This window comes from Anabrus simplex, chromosome 9 (genome assembly GCF_040414725.1).
Source record: "Anabrus simplex isolate iqAnaSimp1 chromosome 9, ASM4041472v1, whole genome shotgun sequence".
NCBI classification, from domain to species: domain Eukaryota; kingdom Metazoa; phylum Arthropoda; class Insecta; order Orthoptera; family Tettigoniidae; genus Anabrus; species Anabrus simplex.
This window is the reverse complement of record NC_090273.1, coordinates 21855848-21879951: the sequence shown is the minus strand read 5'-3', so window position 1 is coordinate 21879951 and position 24104 is coordinate 21855848. Positions and strand designations below refer to the sequence as shown.

Below are 24104 nucleotides of genomic sequence, written 5' to 3'. Positions count from 1 at the left end.
GCGTTTTCCTTTGGTCAAATGTTAAAAACTATTTTTGTAATACATAATACACTTAACACACTAGACTACAGACAAAAATCAACAAGCAGAAAATAGGAAGAGTGATTCCAGAAGCAGAAAGAAAATTACGTTCAGAAAGTATGAAACAGTATTGGGCTGACAAAAAGAAGGAAAAACCTCCATAAAGCTGACTAAGTAGTCCTATGTTGGCTAAAAAATTAAAATAAATATTAAATACACTTAACAAAAGTGTAACTTAAAAGCATTTCAGTCTATCGAACACATAATTTCAATATACATATTGCACTATAACATACTTATAAAAAACACATTATTAAACAAGGAATAAAAATACACACTATTAAACAAAGAATGACATCTTTAATTCTTAAAAGAACATCATCAGATTCTATGAAATCACATTCAATAATTATGTTTATTTCTGTCCAAAAAACTAGGAATCTGAAATTTGGAACTTATCTTAATGAAGCCCTGGACACAATGTGAGGCGTTCAAAAAACCGTTGCTCTTTCACTGGCTCCAATCCAAACGGCTGCCAGTCCATTGTCCCTCCGTTACGTCATGCCCTCCACCCTAGTCAGGTCAATGACATGCTGCACTTCCCCTTCAGGTGCTTTGCCCTTAGTGTTCCCTTAGTATTATCGTTGTTGTTGTTATCTTTTTATTATTATTGTTATTATTATTTCTCATATTTTATTGTTTAAAACTATGCTAGGGTTCTTAATGAGCATTTAACGGTCTGGCTATTATACTGGTAATTGTGTAATAATTATTATTATTTCTTCGTTATGCCCGTTTACGGAGCGCGTTGGAACTTGTTAGCTTGATGATGGTTTCCTTTTCTTCTTCTCCTCCCAAAATCTCTTTATGAACTTGCTATGCTGTTTCTTGCATTCTTTCGTCCATTGTTTCCCTGTGGTTCTTTTAGCCTTTTCAGTGAACGTGTGCTTTGCAACCAAAGTTCCAAAAGCCTTGCGATCCCTGATGGTATCTTCTGTGATGTTCATTTAAGTCCTGCCTTATTTCCTCTAACCAGCTAATTTTGACCTCCTTTTAATTAATTATACAAAGCAGGTTTTTTTTTTTTTTGCATATCTAGTGTCGTCTATTCTACAGATGTGGCCATAGAATTTCAATCGTCTCCTGCATATGGTATCGGTAAACTTGTCTATTTCTTTGTACAAATCTACAGTTTTTCTCTTGATCTTACCATTTACACAAACGGGGCCATATATTTTCCTAAAAATTTTTTTTTTTCAATTTCATCAATTTTAGAGTGGCCTCCTACAGATGTGATTTCTGAGGCATACAACGCTTCTGGAAGATCAACAGTCTTGTATTGCCAAAATTTTGCATTTCGTGTCCAGCTCCATGGCTAAATGGTTAGCGTGCTGGCCTTTGGTCACAGGGGTCCTTGGTTCGATTCCCAGGGTCGGGAATTTTAACCATGATTGGTTAATTTTGCTGGCACAGCGGCTGGGTGTATGTGTCGTTTTCATCATCATTTCATCCTCATCACGACGCGCAGGTCACCTACTGGAGTCAGATCAAAAGACCTGCATTTGGCGAGCCGAACTTGTACTCGGACACTCCTGGCACTAAAAGCCACATGCCATTTCATTTTATTTTTGCATTTCGTGACATCACTCTTTTATTATAGTGATTCCATGCTATTTGGTATGCTTTCAGGAGTTAATAATAACAATAATAAATTATTATAATATTTCAGGAAGAAACACATTTCAATTTTTTTGGACATCTAATCAGGACACCAGAGAACAGGATCATCAGGAGAATAACAGAAGAATTATGGAACAGTTAAGTGCAACATTAAGTGGATTATAGAAATCAAGGAGTATATGGATGAGCTACAAATTACAGTGGAAGACCTAAGAAACAAAACCAACAAAATCAGGAAACTCACAGGCAAACAAACCAGGCTGCAAACAAGAATCAACAAAGACAATGGGAAGGGTGATTTCTGATCAAGAAAGAAAGATAAGATCCGAGAGAATGATGAAGTACTGGGCCGACAGGAAACTGAAATATTTTTTGTATAAAGTTGGCTAGAGTGATCCAATGAAGGCCATAAAATGTAAATAAATAAATAAATAAATAAATTATTATTAATAATAATAATACTTTTAAAATATTTTTTTATTCAAGAGTTCTTGTAAGAGGTATTTTAGAGATAAATGATCATCTAAAAGACTGTCTTGAGTGACGAAGATGATGCGTAAATTGAGAGAATTTACTACAGATAAGAATATCCTAACCCACATTCAAGACCTTTAAGTCAGAGATTACCTCTTGTGGGATTCATTAACCACTAATACAAAAAGTGTAAATGTTGTCCAGATTTCTTTGTTTAATATTGCATTTTTTTTACTGATATGTTATAGTGTAATATTTATATTGAAATTGCATGTTTGTAGGACTGAAAAACTTTTAAGTTACATTGAACTGATTTGACAACAAAAAGTATGGCTTCCTTTTTAACACCTTAACAAAATTCTTGAACATGAAGTTTTATGTAATGTAAAAAAATTATATATATAGAAATTTCATGCCAAAGTTTATATACACTATATATAGATTATGTTTTTAAAAACAATTGCACCTCCATATGGACTAATTAGATACAAAATGCCTGTAGTTAGCCATATTATAATGCAATTAATACCATTTTTAAGAACTCCATCAAAAAATGAGGGTAATCTCTTTTTTACATACTGCATTTAAATTTATTATAAATCTATATTTCATCCATAAAAACCGTCTGCAGAGATAAGAATCGAAGGCTATGAAAAAGAAGCATCGATAATCCAGAAAGGAGTGTGGCAAGCTGCAGTTTTTTTGCTAGTGCTTTAACGTCACACTTATCACACTGAACGTTTTTCGTGATGCAAGGATGGGAAAGTAATTGAATTGGGATGGTAGTGCCCATGGCCTTAATTAAGGTACAGCCCCAGAATATGCCTGGAGTGAAAATTAGAAACCACAGAAAACCATCTTAAGGGCTGGCACGGGATTTGAACCCACTATCTACCGAAGACTACAGTTAATTTACTGTAATTTTCAATGTTTCAATGTTTATACAGAACAGGCAGTAAAGGAAATCAAACAGGAATTTGGGAAGGTATATAATTTCCATTTATTTTGGAAAGACCTCCTGTATTTACAGGCTGCCACTAAGAACAAGGTAAAACATATCAATTTTATGTACATATGTATTAATAAAAGAAAATTCAAAATTAGCTGTAGAGGTGGTCTTGATGGAGGCTCGGAGGACGAGGGTCGCGATTTCTGGGATGAGCTTCATTGGGAGTTGGAAGCGCTTCCATGTGGCAACGAAGTGACGAGGTATGGTACCGCGAGCTCCGACCATTATCCCTATTATTTCAATTTCCTGAAGGTGGTATTTAGATTTGTAGTAAGGGATAGTGGGTTTGTATTTGTTAATCTTTTCTAGATTAACCTCCTCTGGCTGACCGCTATGGTGCTCGAACCTGACCATCGGATCGAATATGAATCCTTGAGAGCTGTTGTCTTTAAAGGCTATGATGTCAATTCTTTGCAAACTACCATTTATGGCCAGTCCATGTACCTCCTCATGTACACTGAATCCCTTCTTTCTCAGTTCTGCGGCAATGAAGGATCTGATCTGGTGGTGCCGCATGTTTCTAAGGAGCTCCCCGCGTGTGCAGAATCCCAGGACATGACCAAGAGTTTCTTTCTCTCCGTGGCAATGCCGACAGAGGTTGTTGTCCAGGGATCTGCCTGGCACCGCACGCACCGCAGAAACATTAGCAGCCATCTTTATAGCCTCTCTCCACTCATTACAAGACAGTCCGGTATGATCTCGCACCCAAGAGTTTGCTGGTGTGTACTCTTTGTAAAGTTGTACTCCGAGTCCCTTTTGCGGTAGTGAACACCAGGAGGTGAATTCACGTTCTCGTAGCTCTTGACGGATCTTCTTAGTATCGTACAGGCCGTTCTTGGCGGTTATTTTCTGGGTATCAGCGTTAGTTAGTTTTAGGCGTTCTGTACATTCCCGACTCTCCGCGTGACAATCCCTCGAAGCGACACCAAGTGGATGTTTAGTCTTCAGCAAGATATTGCAGGCATTAATGCATTGTAGGTAAACTTCCCATGAGGTTTTAAACAGAGCGAGTTCAAGGAGAAGAAATCAAAATTCTAAGATTTGCTGATGATATTTTTATTTTATCTAAGTTTGCAGATGATCTGGAAAAATTGCTGAATGGTATGGACTCAGAGAAAGAGTGCAAGATTAAAATAAATAAATCCAAAATAAAAATAATAAAGGTGTAGTCAAATGTAGTCAGATGATGCAAGAAATATTAGACAAGAAATGAAGGCTTAAAGGAAGAAGATGAATACTGTTATTTAGGTAGTAGAATAAGAAGTAAGGACGACATAAAATGTGAACTAGCACAAGCAAGGAACGCCTTTCTTAAGAAAAGAAATTTGCTCACTTCGAACATTGATACACGAATTAGAAGATGTTTTTTGAAGACTTTAGTCCGAAGCATGGTGGTGGAAACATGGTCAATAACTAACTCAGAAAGAAAGAGACCGGAAGCTTTTGAAATGATCGAATCACGAATAAAGAGATACTAAACTGAATTGGTGAGAACAGAACAATTTAGCAAAATTCTAGCAGAAGAAGAGATAGAATGAATCTTAAAACAGCCAGGACTTGGTCAGTTGGTTTTTGACAAAGGTGCAGGCAGTAAGAATGGTAGGATAGAGCAAGGAATGAATATGACAAACAGATTAGAGCAGATGTAGGATGTAGTAGTTATGCAGAAATGAAAAAGTTAACACAAGATAGGGTGGCATGGCAAGCTGCATCAAACCAGTCTAATGACTGATGACCCAAACAACAACAACAACAACATTTTCATATATCATAGTCATCATTGATTGTCGCTGCAACCAACTTTCTCTGTCCATTGCCTGCATCTTCATCTCCTTACAGGAGCAACACTTCATTTGCAACATGAGGTTCTTGGTCACCCTTTTCCCTTCATTGGAGCCAGCAAAATTGCAATAAATTCACTGTTAGTTAACACTTTAGAAGATGAAGTCATTAAATACCTGACAGAAGATCAGTTTTCTCCACCTTTCGTGTGTTTACGGTTATTGAAAAACAAACACAAAGTTTTTACAGCTGTGAAATATTTAGGTGCACCACCAGCAACATTATTTTCTGAAAGACTGTTCAGTAAGGAACAAAATATGTTCCATCGCAACACTGTTGGCCCCCCGCTTAAAAGGACGAGGTTTTTGCTCTCACTGCTGCAACTTGCTAATCAACAAGAGGGTCCTTCATCTACAACTGAAGGGGTAAGACTGTAACTCGATTTTAATTTGCTGTGTGTTAAAATTTTTGGTGAAATTATAGGTTGCACTTAAATCATCATCATCAGTTTTCCACTCCAGTTGCCCGGGTGTGGTTTACGAGCACTCTCCACTTCTGTCTGTCCATGTACCACTCTTCCCTCAAGACGACATCCCAGCTGACTCCTCTTGTTCCTATGTCCTCTTTCACTTGGTCCAGCCATCTCTTCCTAGGTCTTCCTACCGGTCGTTTTCCGTCCACGACTGTGTGTAGCCATTGTTTTGCTGTCCTTCTACTGTCCATTCGTTTGACATGGCCAAACCATTTCAAACGGGCCCTTGGCACTTTTTCATTCAGGGATGGGTACACACCAGCTTCCTCCCTTATTCTTTCATTCCTTACCCTGTCCCTTTTTGTCTTCTGTACCATAGTTCGTAGGAACTTCATTTCTGCAGCTTGTAGTTTGCTATCCACTTGTTGGGTTGTTGTGCAGGTTTCTAGGCCATATGTTATTATGGGGGTAAAGTATGATTGGAATAGAATCTGCTTTGATCTTAAGGGAACTTGTTCGTCCCAGAGGAGGTTCCGAACTTGATGGTAAAACTGAGCTGATTTTTGAATGCGGTTGTTAATCTCATGCTGTATTCTGTAATCACTTGAAATGATGCACCCAAGATATTTATATTGGTCCACCGTTTCCAGCTGTGTACCTTCCAGCATTATTTTTTATAGGTTGCACTTAAATAAGCACTAAATATTTTTTTTCAATCAATCAATCAATACTGATCTGCATTTAGGGCAGTCGCCCAGGTGGCAGATTCCCTATCTGTTGCTTTCCTAGCCTTTTCCTAAATGATTTCAAAGAAATTGGAAATTTATTGAACGTCTCCCTTGGTAAGTTATTCCAATCCCTAACTCCCCTTCCTATAAATGAATATTTGCCCCAGTTTGTCCTCTTGAATTCCAACTTTATCTTCATATTGTGATCTTTCCTACTTTTATAAACGCCATTCAAACTTATTCGTCTACTAATGTCATTCCACGCCAACTCTCCGCTGACAGCTCGGAAGATACCACTTATGATATACTAACAATTTGTTGGTTATTTTGATCCACCTTTTCAATACAAATTACAGTTTGTGTTGCTAAGTTGTAATGTTACAACACTAATTTACCGGGACATGTTTCGCTTTTATTCGCAAGCATCATCAGCCTATACAATTGCCTCAAGGTTTGTCATTTTTGGGTTGTTGTTACAATTTTCATTACATTGAATGTAAATCTAATTTCAGTGATAACAATATTTAAAACAAGAATAATATACACATTAAAAATTTTTATGACAATATGATTTGCAATGTTAAAATGGATTAACTCTTAATTCTAAAACACATTGACATCCAAAACACAGTTTTTAATTTGGCTAAAAATTGTTTGCGATGTTAAAATAAAATTGATTCAACTATAATTTGGCATTACAATTTGAGTCATAAATATATAAATATTGGATGTTAATATATAGGAACCATAGTTTCTGAAGTGCATTGGTTTCTAGAATACAGTAACATTTCAGTATTGAGAATTATAGTTAAGAATTGTGCTCTCTAAATAATGTTATTTAAAAAGACTGTAATTTTGCATTATGCGTGATTAGTCATGATGATAATCTAGAATTGAAGTCTTGAGTTCGTTGGAAAATGGCTTCTAGATTTGATGAGACTTATATGCCCTCTCCTTTACATCCTTACTACAACCCCTAAACACCCTCATAATCATGTGCAGAGATCTGTACCCTTTATTTACAATCCCATTTATGTGATTACCCCAATGAAGATCTTTCCTTATATTAACACCTAGATACTTACAATGATCCCCAAAAGGAACTTTCACCCCATCAATGCAGTAATTAAAACTGAGAGGACTTTTCCTATTTGTGAAACTCACAACCTGACTTTTAACCCCGTTTATCATCATACCATTGCCTGCTGTCCATCTCACAACATTTTCGAGGTCACGCTGCAGTTGCTCACAATCTTGTAACTTATTTATCACTCTATAGAGAATAACATCATCCGCAAAAAGCTTTACCTCCGATTCCACTCCTTTACTCATACCATTTATATATACAGTATAAGAAAACATAAAGGTCCCATAATACTGCCTTGAATAGTAGACTCATAGTAATGACTCATATGTGACAGAAAAAGAAGTAGGCTCAACCCTAAGAGAATGAGAATGCTTGTATTTTTGAACAAGAACTTGTAATGCAATTAAATTACTGTTATTTCATTCATTTGATTTTAACTTTTTAAATGGGAAGCCATGGAAAACCATCTTCAGGGCTGCTGACAGTGGGGTTTAAACCCACTATCTCCTAGATGCAAGCTCACAGCTGCGTGCCCCTACCCACATGGCCAACTCACCCGGTAATACTTTTTTTAAACATTTGATTTGTGGAAAGATGTGCAACTAACTACTAACTAGATCTACATACTGCAATGTATTTTACAATTATTCAGATATTAAAGTGTTAACATAAAAAGTCTGTTTAATAGATAATATTGTATTTTAACATTTTATTTCAAGAATGGAAGTAATGGAGTATCTAGACAAACAACAGTTATTGGTATTGAGTATTGACAAAAACTGTTATTGACCCATCTCTTTAAAAACATGTTCTTTCATTAAAATCCATTGATCAATACAACACATCATTACAAGTAAGTATTGGGGTGTGGGGTACAACTAACCTGTAGCGTAGCTGCTGTTCCGTCTTGGTCAGCACCAAACTCATAGAAGTCCTGTACTTCGTGGTGGAGATCTTTGAGTGTCTTTTGAAGAGCAGCGACACTGTCTTGAACAGTCTCGATGTGCTTAAGGTCGTCGCTAGCCTTGGCAAGCTTGCCGCGGAGAGTCTCTATCAGTCTGAAAGAGGATTTCAAAATTAGTATTATCAAAATAATATTATTTGAATTAGAATGCAAGGAAGTTTTCAAAAATTTACAAGCGTTCATTAATATACATGAAATGTCATTCTTGTCCCAGGGTACAATCATAACAGCATGGATTTGTTCTTCTAAGTCCCATTCTATAACAGAAGATACTTCTAATGAGATAAATATCTCAAAATAAAGTACAAGGAGAACATTAAATTAGTAGAGTTAGATATCAAAAATAACATAAGCTATTTCCATTATTCAAGTGGAAAGTTGGAGCATTAGCAGATTTAGCCATTGACTGCGATCATCTTTGCATTGTCTGGTTCCATAACTAAATGTTAACGTGCCGGCCTTTGGTCCAGAGTGTCCCGGATTCGATTCCCGGCCGGGTCGGGAATTTTAACCTTCAATGGTTAATTCCAATGGCTTGAGGACTGGATGTGTGTGCTGTCTTCATCATTAGAATTCATCACAGGTAAGGCCCCATCCTCACAGACCGGCAGGTCGCCTATACAGCGTCAACGCGGAAGACCTTCACCAGGCCTCTTCGGAGGCCACATGCCAACACTTTTTTTCTTTGAATTCTTGCGTATGGTATACCCTGAACATTACAGTTGGTGTATTCCCATTTATTTATTATTGTTAGTGGTTTAACATCGCACTGACACATCAAAGGTTTTCAGCAACATAAGGGTGGGAAAGAGGCTGTGGCCTTAATTAACAGCCCCAGCATTGCCTGGTGTGAAAATGGGAAACCACAGAAAACCACTTCACGGCTGCCGACAGTGGGATTCAAACTCATCATCTTCCAAATGTAAGTTTACAGTAGTGAGTTTAGGAAAGTTTATTCTTTCAAGTTCCTTCCAAATCCAACCATGAATCTATATCATTCCATAAAGAACAAAAATTCCAAGGATTGGGTTCATCGTTACAACCTTAGGAGATGGCCCATTCTTCAGACCATAATTCTACAACTTTGTTAAAAATTAAAAACTTTCTTCTAAGTATCATATTTCGTTTAAAAAAAAATTGAGAAGTATAAACTGTGAAATAACCCCTGAATGAATTTCCAAGGCTGATGTCTAAAAATCAGGCAGCCTATGCGATAACAGAGCAGGTGCTGAGCTGATGATAATGATAGCAGTGCTGGCCCACTGCATATTTCAGCAAATTAACCTTACACTAATGTTAACATTTAATATACTGTATGTTCATTTCAAAACTTCCTACCTTGAATAAATTTAATGTTTATATATATTTTTTATTTGTTCTGATAGAGGGAAAAATAACAATTTAGGGATGATACATAAAATGCAATCAGCAATTGTTTTGAATTTCCCCACAAAAACCTAAACTGACATGTTTTCTTATTGTAACTCCTACTATTATATAGCCTGCCTGATGTCAAGTTCACATAGTACGACACTGGTGTTAGTCGGTTTGATTCCTGTTGGTCGAAAAAATATTCACCATCAGAATATTGGTCAGTAGGGTACGAGAGGTGGTGATATACAATTTATAATCACTACATAGCGTCCCAAAAAGCCTGGATTCAATTCCAAACTCCTCCGCAGTGTTCACATGGAATAAGGACATATGACACTGTTCATGGTGATTCGTCCATTGGATGGCAACATTAAGCCTTGAACAGACCCCTTGGTGTTATTCGACAGGAGTAGGCTACATGCCGGCACCAGGTTTCACCCTCTTCCTTTATATCAACTAATCATGTCATTCATTTCATCTCCTTAACTACTCTGATGAGGTTGACATCAGAAAGGGCATCTGGTCGTAAAAACAAATATTCATCTCACTTTATACCTGACTCTGTAGAGAAATGGAAAAGGGTTGGACATACATACATACATACATACATACTATCTGCGCACTTTTTAGTGATAGATTTACACCCTAGTGCTGAAGTGGTCGACTTCGGTTATCTTCGAGATTCGTATTGGCAACCTTTGAAACACAAACTAAGAATCGCTTATCATCGCTGTGCGACATCTGGCGTACACTTTAAGTACTCGTACTGTTGTTGTTTACACAGCAAAGCCAAACTATAGAATTCATGCTAGGAACACGTTTCGCAATGGGAAATGTTATATAGTATTATATATTGTGTGTGTGATACAGTTGTTTGCTTAAAATAATAAAGGTTTATAAAATTCATATCGATCGATCATATTATCGATTCAATTCAGATTTCATTTCCATTCAGTTGGTAGTATTAACGGAACCCTTCTTACTTCTCCAACGAGTACAAAAATCTATCACTAAAAAGTGCGCATACTATACATACATACATACATACATACATACATACATACATACATACATACATACAACTCCCGTTATTATATATATATATGTGCAAGATTCTGTACAGGCATGTTTGTGCAATGGAGGAAGCTTATTTCCCAATGTGTACCACAGAGAGCATCCAAAGCTATTCCTAGTGACTGGTCTCACACTTGACTTGGCTACAACACAAATATTCTGAAAGCTGTGTGTTGCCAACTCCACATAGCCAGACAATCTGGGTTAGACAGGCCAATATTACATCACCTGTCTTACATCAAACTGATCTGTAAACCTTGCCCTATTTCATTGCTGTCCAAACAATAAGAAAAATTATATGTCTCACAAGCGTCAGAAGTTTAATTAACTTCAGGTAAGCTCACTTTGAGGCTCCATCACAGCCCTGATACATGGCAATGTGACTCTTGCATTGCCCAGGGCAAGTTCAGGGCCATTTCCTTCTTGCTGTAAACAGTAGTCCTCACAGCAGACAGAGTATCTCCCCATATGCCAATCAAATGTAAAATCTTCACAATTTCTACCAAATTTCTCAGAAGTGATGTCAGTAGAGAATAAACTTAGAGAATTGAATGTCAGTTTGGGAATACCAAACTGGAAGAAGTAGATCATTTCAAGTAGCCTATTTAGGATGTATATTTTCCCAGGATGGTAGTATACTAAGTGAGATTGAATCAAGGTGCAACAAAGCTAATGCAGTGAGTTCAGAGTTGCAGTCAACAGTATTATGTAAGTAACAGTAAGTAAAAATGTAACATATTTTTTTAAATGTCCATTTATTAACAGCCACTTGTATGACTGTGGTCCTTGGGGCTGCACATCAGTGTGAATGCAACGGATTTTCTACTCAAGTTATTGAGGGTTAATTAAAAATACATCAATTCCCAGTGCACAAAACTTTAAGTAAAAACCCAGAACATACATCATCGTCCAGAAACTTATTGGGGGACGCAGCCAAGCATTGTCCGCATCTTTGTGTTTCTCCACTGCAGAATGCTCGATACCAGTCTGACAAAATTCTGCCGACACAATACGAGTTGATATAGATGTTGATTCCCATAGGGAATATGAAATATTTGTCCCGAATGAGTAAATTTATAACACCAATATAAATGGCCCGTTATTGGACATTATAAATTTTCCAGCTAACTCATTCCAGGAATTACAGGAATTACAATAGGTATTACAATATGGGTTGACGGGGCTCTAAACGAAATGGGCTGCCCGAGATCAACTCCTGTCAATAAAATTAGTGATCAGATGGGCATAGCACTTCCTGACATCAAACAAAGAATGGCAGCAGAAGTTGATAATAAGAAGTAGGAAAACATCATCACACATTCGGATGTGAACCTCAACCCGTGAAACTGAAGATTACAGATACAGTAGAATACGAGGACGGTTTGAAAAGTTCTCGGAATCACCGCTAGATGTCAGTGCTAGAGCAACGAGGTTCCCGCCCAATAATCACACATCCTTTGTGAGTGAACACATGGCGCGTCAGTGCTCTAGCTGCAGGAGTGTAGTAGTGACGACTCTTCATTGTTGTTCCCGCATAGTGATTTGTGACAATGGAAAAAACTGAGATTCGAGCAGTGATTAAATACTTTGTAAAGAAAGGTATGAAAGCAAAGGAAATTCATGCCGACTTTCAGAACACACTGGGGGACTCTGCTCTTTCATTTTCAACTGTTGCCAAGTGGACCAGCGAGTTTAAATTTGGTCGGGAGAGCTTGGATGATGATCTGCATAGTGGACGGCCAAAAAGTGTTACGACCCCAGAATTTATCGCAAAAGTGCATAAAATGGTCATGGAGGATCGTCGGCTGAAAGTGCGGGAGATTGCTGAAGCTGTAGGGATGTCTTCTGAATGGGTATATTATATTTTAACCGAAGAATTGGGTATGAAAAAAATTATCTGCAAGATGGGTGCCGCAGCTCTTGACATTGGACAATAAACGCACCAGATTGGAAATGTCTGAACAAAGTCTGGCCCGTTTTCAGTGCAACAAACAAGATTTTTTGCACCGGTTTGTGACTACAGATGAAACTTGGGTCCACTATTATACCCCAGAGACAAAACAGCAGTCAAAGCAGTGGAAACATGCTGATTCACCACCACCAAAGAAAGCAAAGGCAGTGCATTCGGTCGGAAAGGTCCTCAGTTTTCTGGGATGCAAAAGGCATTCTGCTGATAGATTATCTTCCTACTGGCCAAACAATTACGGGGCAATACTATGCAAACCTCCTAGACCAACTACAGGAAAAGATATGCGAAACAAGGCCTGGTTTGGCAAGGAAGAAGGTCATCTTTCATCAGGACAATGCTCCGCCGCACACAAGTGTTGTTGCCATGGCAAAACTTCATGAACTGAGGTACGAATTGTTGCCACATCCACCTTATTCACCTGATTTGGCACCATCAGACTTTCATCTATTCCCCAAGCTGAAAATTTTCCTTGGTGGACGGAGATTTTCTACAAGGAAAAACTGACAGCCGAATTGGAGAGGTATTTTGTAGGCCTGGAGGAATCTCATTTTCGAGATGGGATCAAGGCATTGGAACATCGCTGGACCAAATGCATTAATCTACAGGGAGACTCTGTTGAAAAATAAAAGCAATTCCACCAAGGTAAGATACTTAATTCTAGTACATTCCGAGAACTTTGCAAACCACTTATGTATACCACCTCAGACTCTGTTGTAGAGCTTTTTATGCTCAACAATTCTTTGTCACATACTTTAGGTACACCGCTGATGGTAGGCAGTGGACTGGTACCGTAAGGCCCCAAGGGCTCTGAACTTTGGAGCGTGGGTTAGCGACCACGGGGCCCTCAGCTGAGTCCTGGCATTGCTTCCACTTACTTGTGCCAGGCTCCTCACTTTCATCTATCCTATCCGACCTCTCTTGGTCAACACTTGTTCTTTTCCGACCCCGACGCTATTAGGTTTGCGAGGGCTAGGGAGTCTTTCATTTTCATGCCCTTCGTGGCCCTTGTCTTCCTTTGGCCGATATCTTCATTTTTCGAAGTGTCGGACCCCTTCCATATTTTCCCTCTGATTAGTGTTATATAGAGGATGGTTGCCTAGTTGTACTTCCTCTTAAAACAATAATCACCACCACCACCTGGTACCGTAAGCCAAGAAAGATCTCGGATGAAAGTTTTCTCTTCAACTTCGTTTGCTAAAATCGCCTCTGCTCAGCTCTTTCTTGTTGCAGATGTATGTTTCAAACTCTTGAACTTTCCTCGATGAATGCACTAGACAGCGGTGAAAACCACTTCAAAATCCATACGGTGGTTCTCAAAAGTAGCTCCAGCACCAGAATTCAAAGGGAATGGACTGTGTTCCGGAGACTGACAGCATTCACTTTAGATCCTTGAATTAGTCTTAAATTCACGACAATGTCGAGAATCATACCCAAGCCATCTGGCAAATTGTGATGATCTATTGCGTGCTGTGAGTCATGTAGTTGCAAGCTAGCAGTGTGGGAGAGGGTGGGTTTGAATCCCAAAGGTCGGCCGCCAAGAAGATGATTTTTCCATGTTTTACACTTTCGCTTCTAATACATGTTGGGATATAATCTGTCCCGTCTTAACCCTTTCTTACTGTATCGCCAAAAACCTAATAATGCCTCTGCTGACGAGATGTAGTGTTTACAGTGCACTATGTCTTCTGGTATGGGCTATATCAAATTTGTTACTTTCATTGACCTGTCTCAGTCTCATCCTTGGCTTTGACAATATGAAAGTGACTGAGATATGAGTGATGCTAGTAATACCATTACCGAGCTCGATAGCTGCAGTCGCTTAAGTGCGGCCAGTATCCAGTATTCGGGAGATAGTAGGTTCGAACCCCACTGTCGGCAGCCCTGAAAATGGTTTTCCGTGGTTTCCCATTTTCACACCAGGCAAATGCTGGGGCTGTACCTTAATTAAGGCCATGGCTGCTTCCTTCCCACTCCTAGCCCTTCCCTGTCCCATCGTCGCCATAAGACCTATCTGTGTCGGTGCGACGTAAAGCAACTAGCAAACTGGCAAAGCAATACCATTCCTTATGCAGCCAGTCCCTGTTATGAATGGTATGAAAATATCGCTCATAGGGTCTGTTGGTGCATGCATTTCAGTGGGCTTGGCAGACTGATATGTAATAGCAACCGCTGGCTCGGTAAGGAAAGCAACGGGAAACTACCTCACTCCTCATTTCCCTAGAACGCCTCTTCAGTGACGCCTAGGCTATTTATGACAGCTGTTGGCGGAGCTGCAGAGGATCAAACCAGCCTTCGGGCTGAATACCCAACATACATATATTAATCTTATATTTGTATTAACGGTAGTATGAAATAATATGATTTTATTTCTTAAATGAGAATCTATTGAACGCTAAACATTATGGATATGGGGGAACTTGAGTTGGGTCCACCAGCCGCGAGCTGTAGAATGCTGCGTACCAAGCAAAGTAAACAAATAAGCTATTTGTTTACGGACACCCGAGCCAAGCGGGCTAAAGTTGGCCGCATCAGGTCCACGCCGCGTTCGCATTACCCTACGTAGAAGTGCAGCCTGCTGAAGCAGTGGAAACTTAACACTCTTTGAACGTGATCCAGTATCAAAACAGCATTATTGCTATGTGTGACGGAGGTTTTAATGTCCCTAAACTTTGAATTGTACAGTACCGTTGTACATATCGTCCTAAAAACATCGTCGAACGCGATGACTACATCAAGCCTAGAACTTATGATTATGAGATCACCTTGAGGAGCGGATTTTTCTCCATTTTCCAACAGCCCACACGAATATTCTAAAATGATCGATAATGATAGCCAATATTTAAAGGATATTTCATCGGGGTGATGGCTTAGACAGTAGAAACGCAGGATCTCTGAGCCAAAATTGGCGGATTCGATCCCGGCTCAATTCGGTGGTACTTGAAAGTGCTGGAACATGTCCGCCTCGTGCCAGTACCCGATAACGTAAAAGAACTCCAGCGGTGCCGAATTCCAGCACCTCGGCGTCTCCGGAAATCGTAAAAATGTAACATTGGGACGTAAAATCAATAACATTACCGTAGGTATTTATTTAGTTATCATATAATTTTCAATTCAAGGATGGTTGAAGACTTCAGGGAGGGCAGAGTTATTCTGAAAGTCAACACAGAAAACTGTCGAATCAATTCCTTTAATTTGAAGGAGCCAGCATCTAACCGCCTGCCACGGTGTTGACTTGCTCAACTTTTTGAGCAGCACAGACACGGACTCGAAACTGACACATAAAATGCTAGGAAAGAATAGGCAGTCCACAGAAGAAACAACCTTCACCAAATGGCTCTTGAGATTGACAGTGTGTGTCACCAATGAGGGAGAGTTTGTGGCTCTACCAACAGACACCTACGAACCCGCAGACAGAAATAATGGCACCCAAGCAAGACAACCATGCTCTGCGTGAGTGAGCTGAAAAGCTATTAGTTATTTAGAACTCCAAACCGAACCCCACGGTACTTAACGCCCTTGAAAGGGCCTTTGCCTGCCCAGCGACCACTACTCAGCCCGAAGGGCTGCAGATTACGAGGGGTCGTGTGGTTAGCACGACGCATCCTCTCGGCCGTTATTCTGGGCTTTCGAGACCGGGTCCGCCATCTCACCGTCAGATAGCTCCTCAATTCTAATCACGTAGACTGAGTGGACCTCGAACCAGCCCTCAGGTCGAGAGAAAAATCCCTGACCCGGCCGGGAATCGAACCCGGGGCCTCCGGACGAGAGGCAGGCACGCTACCCCTAAACCACGAATATTGAAAATTATGATTTCAAAACAGCTGTCGTTTTGCTAGCCTGGGGGTATTCTTTCGCGATCGTGTCGTTTCATTTTCGAAACACCTGGCTCGTCTAATACCTAGTCCAAAGACCGCCCGTTTACGACAGCAAATGGAATAATAATAATAATAATAATAATAATAATAATAATAATAATAATAATAATAATAATAATAATAATAATAATAATAATAATAATAATAGGCCTCGTGATTAGCACGTGCACCGCACAAGCTGCGAACCCGCAGGAGAAAGCACGTCATGTTTCATCTAATTTTACTTGGAGTGACCGAAATTTGAACCTAGGAAGCAGCGGTGTAAAGCGGACGTTTATATTTGTGAGCCATTGTACGGTAAACATTTTAAAGAAAATTTTAAAATTAATAAGGAACTAGCCGGTGACAAACGAGGAATTTTCCCGTATTATTACGGAAAATAAAACTAGTTCAGATATTCGACAAGTGATAGATAATTTTGGTTTAGAATCACAGTATGAACACTGCTGTTTTGTTTTCAAGCTTAAAATATCCAATGGCACTAGATACAGGCGCCAGTACATCATCCGTAACATCAGTGCTATTCTTAAAGTATGAGTCGTCCTCAAGAAAAGTTTCTTGGAACGGGTTACCGACACATGTGACTCGAAAGTCTTCTTATTACTGTACTATAGAAGCGAAGAACGAAACAGTTCACGGAGAAAACAGTTTTGCCAAAAAATGTATAGTATATTACAAACCTTTCGTTTTCTAATCTACGTTACCTAATTCCACTCTTCATCAGCTGATGGATAAAGCTTCAACTGACGCCAAAATATGAGAACGCGCCAGGAGGCGACGTCAGACACACAGCGTACTTATAAAATGGCTGATGATACATGAATGTCTATAGAGTGTTACTGGAATTTAAATTTACAGGAGAAACCGGATATCCCGGAGGAAACTTGAGCCTTCTTTGTTTTGTCCAGCACGAATTGAGATTTAAACCCGAAATGCAATAGTAAACCGTTTATGCCTTCATCAAAACCTATACAGATAATAATAATAATAATAATAATAATAATAATAATAATAATAATAATAATAATAATAATAATAATAATAATAATAATAATATCGCATGCCCGATTCCTTAGCTCAATGGTCAGCATAATGGTCTTCTATGGTTTCAATTCCGGGCCGGGTGGAGGATTCTAGCCGCGTCTGGTTAGTTTCTCTAGCTCAGCGGCTGAGCGTTTGTGTTTGTCTTCATTCACATACAATACAGCCATAGAAAAACGCAACAGTGAACAGATCTCTCTACATGGGGTTGGCGTCAGGACGAACATCCGGCCGTAAAAGCGGGCTTGATCCACGTCCAGTGCCAACCGAAAGCTATCATGTGCAGGCATTAGATTTGATGCCATCTATGCTGCCTGCGTGGCTCAGGCGACAGCGCACCGGCCTCTCATCGCTGGATACCGTGGTTCAAATCCCGGTCACTCCATGTGAGATTTGTGCTGGGCAAAGCGTAGGCAGGACAGGTTTTTCTCCGGGTACTCCAGTTTTCCCTGGCATCTTTCATTCCAGCAACACTCTCCATTAGCATTTCATTTCATTGTCAGTCATTTATCATTGCCCGAGAGTGCGACAGGCTTCGGCAGCCGGCTAGATGGGGGCTTTATTTATTCCATTCCTGAGCCGGTCACATGACTGGAAACAGGCTATGGATTTTCAGATCACAGAGATGTATGGCGATCTATATGGATAAGTTTTAATTCATTTTGCCGGGTAAACACCAAAAGTATCACCAGAGATAGTTTTCATGGCGACATGGAGTACTGAAAGGATGTTCGTCCGCATTTCGAAAGTCCGAGTACCTCTGCCGCGTTCGAACCCATGATCTTGCGATCTGATCTGATCTACAGTTGATAAAATACATACCAAAACAAATAAGGTTTAAAGAAAATAATAATACTGGTCTTACGTCCCACTAACTACTTTTACAACTTTCGGAGACGCCGAAGAATTTTGTTCCGTAGGAATTCTTTACCAGTGCATCTACTTACACCAGCACATTCAAATAGACTACCACCGGGATGAGATGGGATCAGGGGGCCTGCGCTCTACCATCTGATTCACTCAGTCCGACTGAAGACAAAATAATATGTAGAATAATTACCAGAAGTATTAGATGTTTGAGCAGTGTTCTTGGTCTTTTCCTCCTTCACGTTGGCTTGAATGTGCTGTTGCTAGCGATACCTAGTGTTTACACTGCACAATGTCCTCTGGTACGGGTTAGATTAAATTTGTTATTTCCACTGACCACTCTCAGTCTCATCCTTGACTTTAACGATATGGAAGTGACTGAGGAATGAGCGATGCTCGCAATGCTATTCCTTATGCAGGCAGTCCCTGTTGTGAACTGTGTGAAAATGTCGCTGATAAGGTTGTTTGGTGCGTGTAATTCAGTAGGTTTAGTAGACTGAAATGTAATAGCAACTTCTGGCTCGGTGAGGAAAGCAACGGGAAACTACCTCACTCCTCATTTCCCTACTAAGTCCCTTCAGTGACGCCTAGGCCACCTATGACAGCTGATGGCGGAGCTGTTGAGAAGCAAACCAGCCTTCGGGCTCAATACTCAGCATTCAATAGTAGCCTTCAGTATTGGTCGGGAATGGGAGAAGAAATACCCTGATAGGAGATCAAAATCAAACAGGCTTTCCAGTCCTATTGTGAAACGTGTTTCGGGCAGATGTCCTTCAAGGCGCACGCTGCAAAAACAAGGTTTGTAGTAGAAAGTATTATCATTACAGACATTCTATCTTCTTTCCTTTTCTTTCTTTCTTTCTTCGCGACTGTAAATGTGTTTATTTCATTTCCAAAGATAATTTAGCTATATAAAGCAAGTAATTCTACCGAAGGATATCATCATCATCATCGTCATCATCATTATCGACTTCAGTAACATAGATAGTCAGTTGTTGGCTTCCAATTCCAGTTACAGGGAGTTCGATCATCACAACTAAGGTCGAAGGCATCTGAGAGTGCTTAAATGCTACGAATTGTTGTTTGCCTCCAGCACGTTAAAGAATTCCTGTGGGACGAAATTCCGACAAACTAGCATATCTCAAGATCTACAGCAATTGAAGGGACGTTAAATAACGTCGTTGTCGTAGCAGTAAAAATAGTAGTAGTAGTAGTAGTAGTAGTAGTAGTAGTAGTAGTAATAAACGGCGCAAAATGTACAGGTCATAGGCCTACATTTTTAGGACATACAAGTTACACCGTAAGAGAGATACCATGGACTCTTAAAATTTAGAAAAATGGGTCGATGACCTTAGATGTTAGGCCCCTTTAAACAAAAAGCAACAAAATTTAGAAAAGGAAAAACAAATGGAAAGAAACTCATCTCCGATGAAGGTCAATTCGGTAGTGGAAGGTAAAGGCTTCTGCCATACTTGAATATCAGCGTTTAAGGGACAAAGTTGTCAATGAAATGCTTGAGCATCTTTGTTGTCAAGAAATATACTGGACTTCATTTCTGCTGTAAACCAAGTGAATCCCGCGACGAGCAGTGATATCTCTCTCTAAATCTTCCGACTGCCAGACGAGAAATGGAACTCGTGTCCTTTCGGGTGAACCAAGCAAGACTTTATCGCTTTGGCTACGCAGTCCTCAGAATTCAAAAAGAGAGCAAAATATGATTAGTTTTAGTGTACATAGTGAGTTATTACTCAATATTCCTGCCGAGTTTTGGGGGCTCGACACATCTTTCTCCATCGGTCTCGTGTTCTTGTTTGAGTAGGAAATGTGATTAACCCTGTTCATGTGAAACCAGTGGTAGTGGGTGTCACTATAATAATTTTAGCATAGGAATGGGACAATTGCCTCAGGAGTTTTTAGAGTGAACAAGGAGGGAAATATGGGCAAAACTACAATATGTATAGCCGCGGTCAGCCCTCTGCAGCTACTCGGTTATATCTTGAAGAATAATATATGACACAACCGTTAAATTAGTCATCAGGTTGATTTTGAGTACTTCATCAGAATTTACATTCCTTTCCTCAGGTATAACTTCTTTGTGAAATACTATATTCTGAGCAACTGAAAATTATTTATATTGCGTTTGGCAATTAAATATGACGTATTTTAATTCTTTAACGTTTTAGAGATAGTTTATTTAAACTTGTCATTTTGACTAACTTATATTTTAAATTTTAAAATTTAAATTAATATTGGTAGCGAACTGCAATTTATAACTGATTTTAGACAACGCGGTAACTTATGCTTCTATCTTCAAAACATAAAGAAAATCAATCCTCACAGCGCGCATGTGCACGTATGGCTACATAACTGAGCTGCAATCATAGTCACTAGTGCCTAATATTGCAATGTGTTCTGGATGATCTACGATGTTCGCATTGTGAACTTCCTTCCCACCACGCTAACAAAATGTTATCTCCGCTAAACGTTTCGTTATTTTTTTCATTTTGTTTACAATTCGCTTTACGTCGCACCGACAGATAGGTCTTACAGACGACGATAGGGCAGCCGTGGCCTTAATTAAAGTACAGCCCCAACATTTTCCTGGTGTAAAAATGGGAAACCACGGAAAACCATCTTCAGGGCTGCCGACAGTGGGTTCGAACCGGCTATCTCCCGAATACATGACATAAAGCTTGAGTTGACATCGTGATCAAAGTCACGAGACCTCTAGCATTACGTGGAATCTGATCTACATAGACGTGACTTGTCACTTCAAAAATGTCCACCTCCGTGGCGTAACAGTTAGTGTTATTAGCTGCCATCCTCGGGGGCCCGGGTTCGATTCCCGGTACTGCCAGGAATTTAAGAATGGCAGGAGGGCTGGTATGTGGTCTAACTGGTACATGCAGCTCACCTCCAATGGGGGTGTGCCTGAAAAGAGGGTCCCGGGTTCGATTCCCGGCCGGGTCGGGGAATTTAACCTTCATTGATTACTTCCAATGGCCCGGGGCTGGGTGTTTGTGCTATCCCCAACATCCCTGCAACTCAGACCCCACACATAAAACTATCCTCCACCACAATAACACGCAGTTACCTACACATGGCAGATGCCGCCCACCCTCATCGGAGGTCTGCCTTACAAGGGCTGCACTCGGCTAGAAATAGCCACACGAAATTATTATTATTATTATTATTATTATTATTATTATTATTATTATTATTATTATTATTATTATTATTATTATTATTATTATTATTATTATTTCAAAAATCCCACGAGCCGAGATTCGAACCTCGTCTCCTGCCATGGATTCAATCTTCTAACATGTTTTTTGTACCGACATAAGTGTCATATTTTAAACTTCTTTATAACCCCATATTTCCTATACTTGTCCAGCTTATTGTTTGAACAGTCAGAGATAAGGCCTTCGATATTGAGGGTCTCGAGTTCGATTTTCGGTCAGGTCGGGGGATTTTAGCCGCGTCAGTTTGTGATCGTCACAAAACATTCCTCTTCATTTACACACAGCGCAGCATACCACACTACACTACCAACCACCATCGAAACACGCAATAGTGAATACCTACATCCCTTCATATTAGCTTGGCGTACGGAAGAGCATCCAGCCGTAGAACAGGTCCAAATTCACATGTGCGACATAGTTCGCAGCCACAACCTCACGAGAGTGTAGGAAAAGCGTCAGAAGAAGAGGAAGATTTCGTATGCCGGTACTTCTGTTCACACATATTATTGTAATGTTGTCCGACTCGTTAGCTGAACGGTCAGCGTACTGGCCTTCGGTTCAGAGGGTCCCGGGTTCGATTTCCGGCCGAGTCGGGGATTTTAACCTTAATTGGTTAATTCCAATGGCACGGGGGCTGGGTGTATGTGTTGTCTTCATCATCATTTCATCCTCATCACGACGCGCAGATCGCCTAAGGGAGTCAAATAGAAAGACCCGCACCTGGCGAGCCGAACCCTTCCTGGGATATGCCGGCACTAAAAGCCATACGACATTTCATTGTAGTGTTATAGTGCTTCATGAACTGCAACTAGTGAAAGATTTGCACTGTTTTTAAAATTTTAAGTGATCGGCTGATGATGATCCAGAACAGTGGTCGAAACCAGTACCGCTTGTAATCAACTAGGAATGTAACATTACATTTCTAATTCTACTTGTATTGGAAAGGTTGAACCACTACGTATCTCATTTCAATTTAATTTTGAACTCTGCACGCTTTCAAAGGCTTAGTATGATCTCTGCTAAACTGAATCCCATCCTGTCAGTTCGTGACTTTTTGTTTTTGTATAAATAAAAATACACTGATAGAGCACACAGATGGGCTGACATATTGATTGGCGTGTCAGCTGAAGGGCCTAAGGACATTTCCAGAAATAGTAATAATAATAATAATAATAATAATAATAATAATAATAATAATAATAATAATAATAATAATAATAATAATAATGATAATAATAATAATGGTTTTACGACTCAATACTATTACGGTTTGGTAGACGCCGATGTGTCGGAATTTTGTCTCCCAGGGGTTCTTTCTCGTGCCGGTAAATCTACCGACACGAGGCTGGTGCATTTGAGCACTTTCAAATACCATTGAAACCTGACATTACACAGCCGTGTAATAACAGAAATATTTTATTTTCTACTCCAGCAAGAAGTAAGAGTTAGAATAATGACGATATTTTCAAAGATTATTTTAATCGAGCTTGTATTCTTAAAGTAAGTACAGCACAACTTAAAACTTTGCTGTTTATACTAAAAACAAACAAATTTTGTGGTTTATTTAATCTTATTTTACGTGGAATCCAGAGTACAGAGATATTATTTTCCGTTTAAAAATATCTTTGTAGTAGTAATTCGAACTGTTCCTAGGTGACGATGACACTAAGCTATCACGCCTTCTTTAAAATCCATATATTTCAAGACAAGTGAGAAATTCCTTAACGAATGTATGACAGCCTTATTCAGTTATCGATGCAGCAGCTTGGCAAGGATAATATAAAATGTAATCAGCCTTTTCCTATAGGAAGAAAAACTCTTCTAAGGAATTTTAAATTCCGTAGCTAAATAAATTATGTTATGAAGAAGTTTGATATTTCATTGGAAATTGTCTGATGTCAACTTTTCTCCCTAACCTGACTAACTGATTAGTTATAGTGCTAATATTATTGATTTCTTGACGAGATCCATTAGGTGTATTATCACATTATACTGAAAGCATTTATATAACGCTTTCGTTAGAGCAAGACTAGAATATACGGTACTTCAATTATATGGAACCCTACGCTCTGAAGTACATCCTAATACTCAAAGCTGTTAATGTCAGGAATCAGTCACACAGAAGAAATTGTCAGGGCCTGTATTTTCCTTCATAAAATAATAAATAGCAAAAGTGTTCATAGTAACATCAGAGAAAAAATTAGCATCTATAGTATGTCCCGAGTGAAACTCCCAGTAGACTCCGGAATATATTCTTCAATACTGAAAACAAACTAATTCACTCAAGAACTCTTCAATATACAGAATTATGTCTCAGTACAATCTAGTGCACCACCTTAACATTTTCAAAATGTCGGAAAATGAGTTTGTTACATCCTATGATATAGTAGTCTATTAGACCTACAGACTTTGCAAGATAAATGAGGCCTTGAGATTTAATCC

The 24104-nt window shown here is 39.3% G+C and overlaps 1 protein-coding gene across 1 annotated transcript in view; it reads right to left on the bottom strand.

Moving 5' to 3' along the window:
- Msp300 (Muscle-specific protein 300 kDa) overlaps nt 1–24104 on the bottom strand; it is a 589230-nt gene that overhangs the window by 36088 nt on the left and 529038 nt on the right. Inside the window, exon 92 of the mRNA XM_068229229.1 lies at nt 8137–8311. Coding sequence (XP_068085330.1) covers nt 8137–8311 — 175 coding nt within the window. The remainder of the gene's footprint in view (nt 1–8136; nt 8312–24104) is intronic.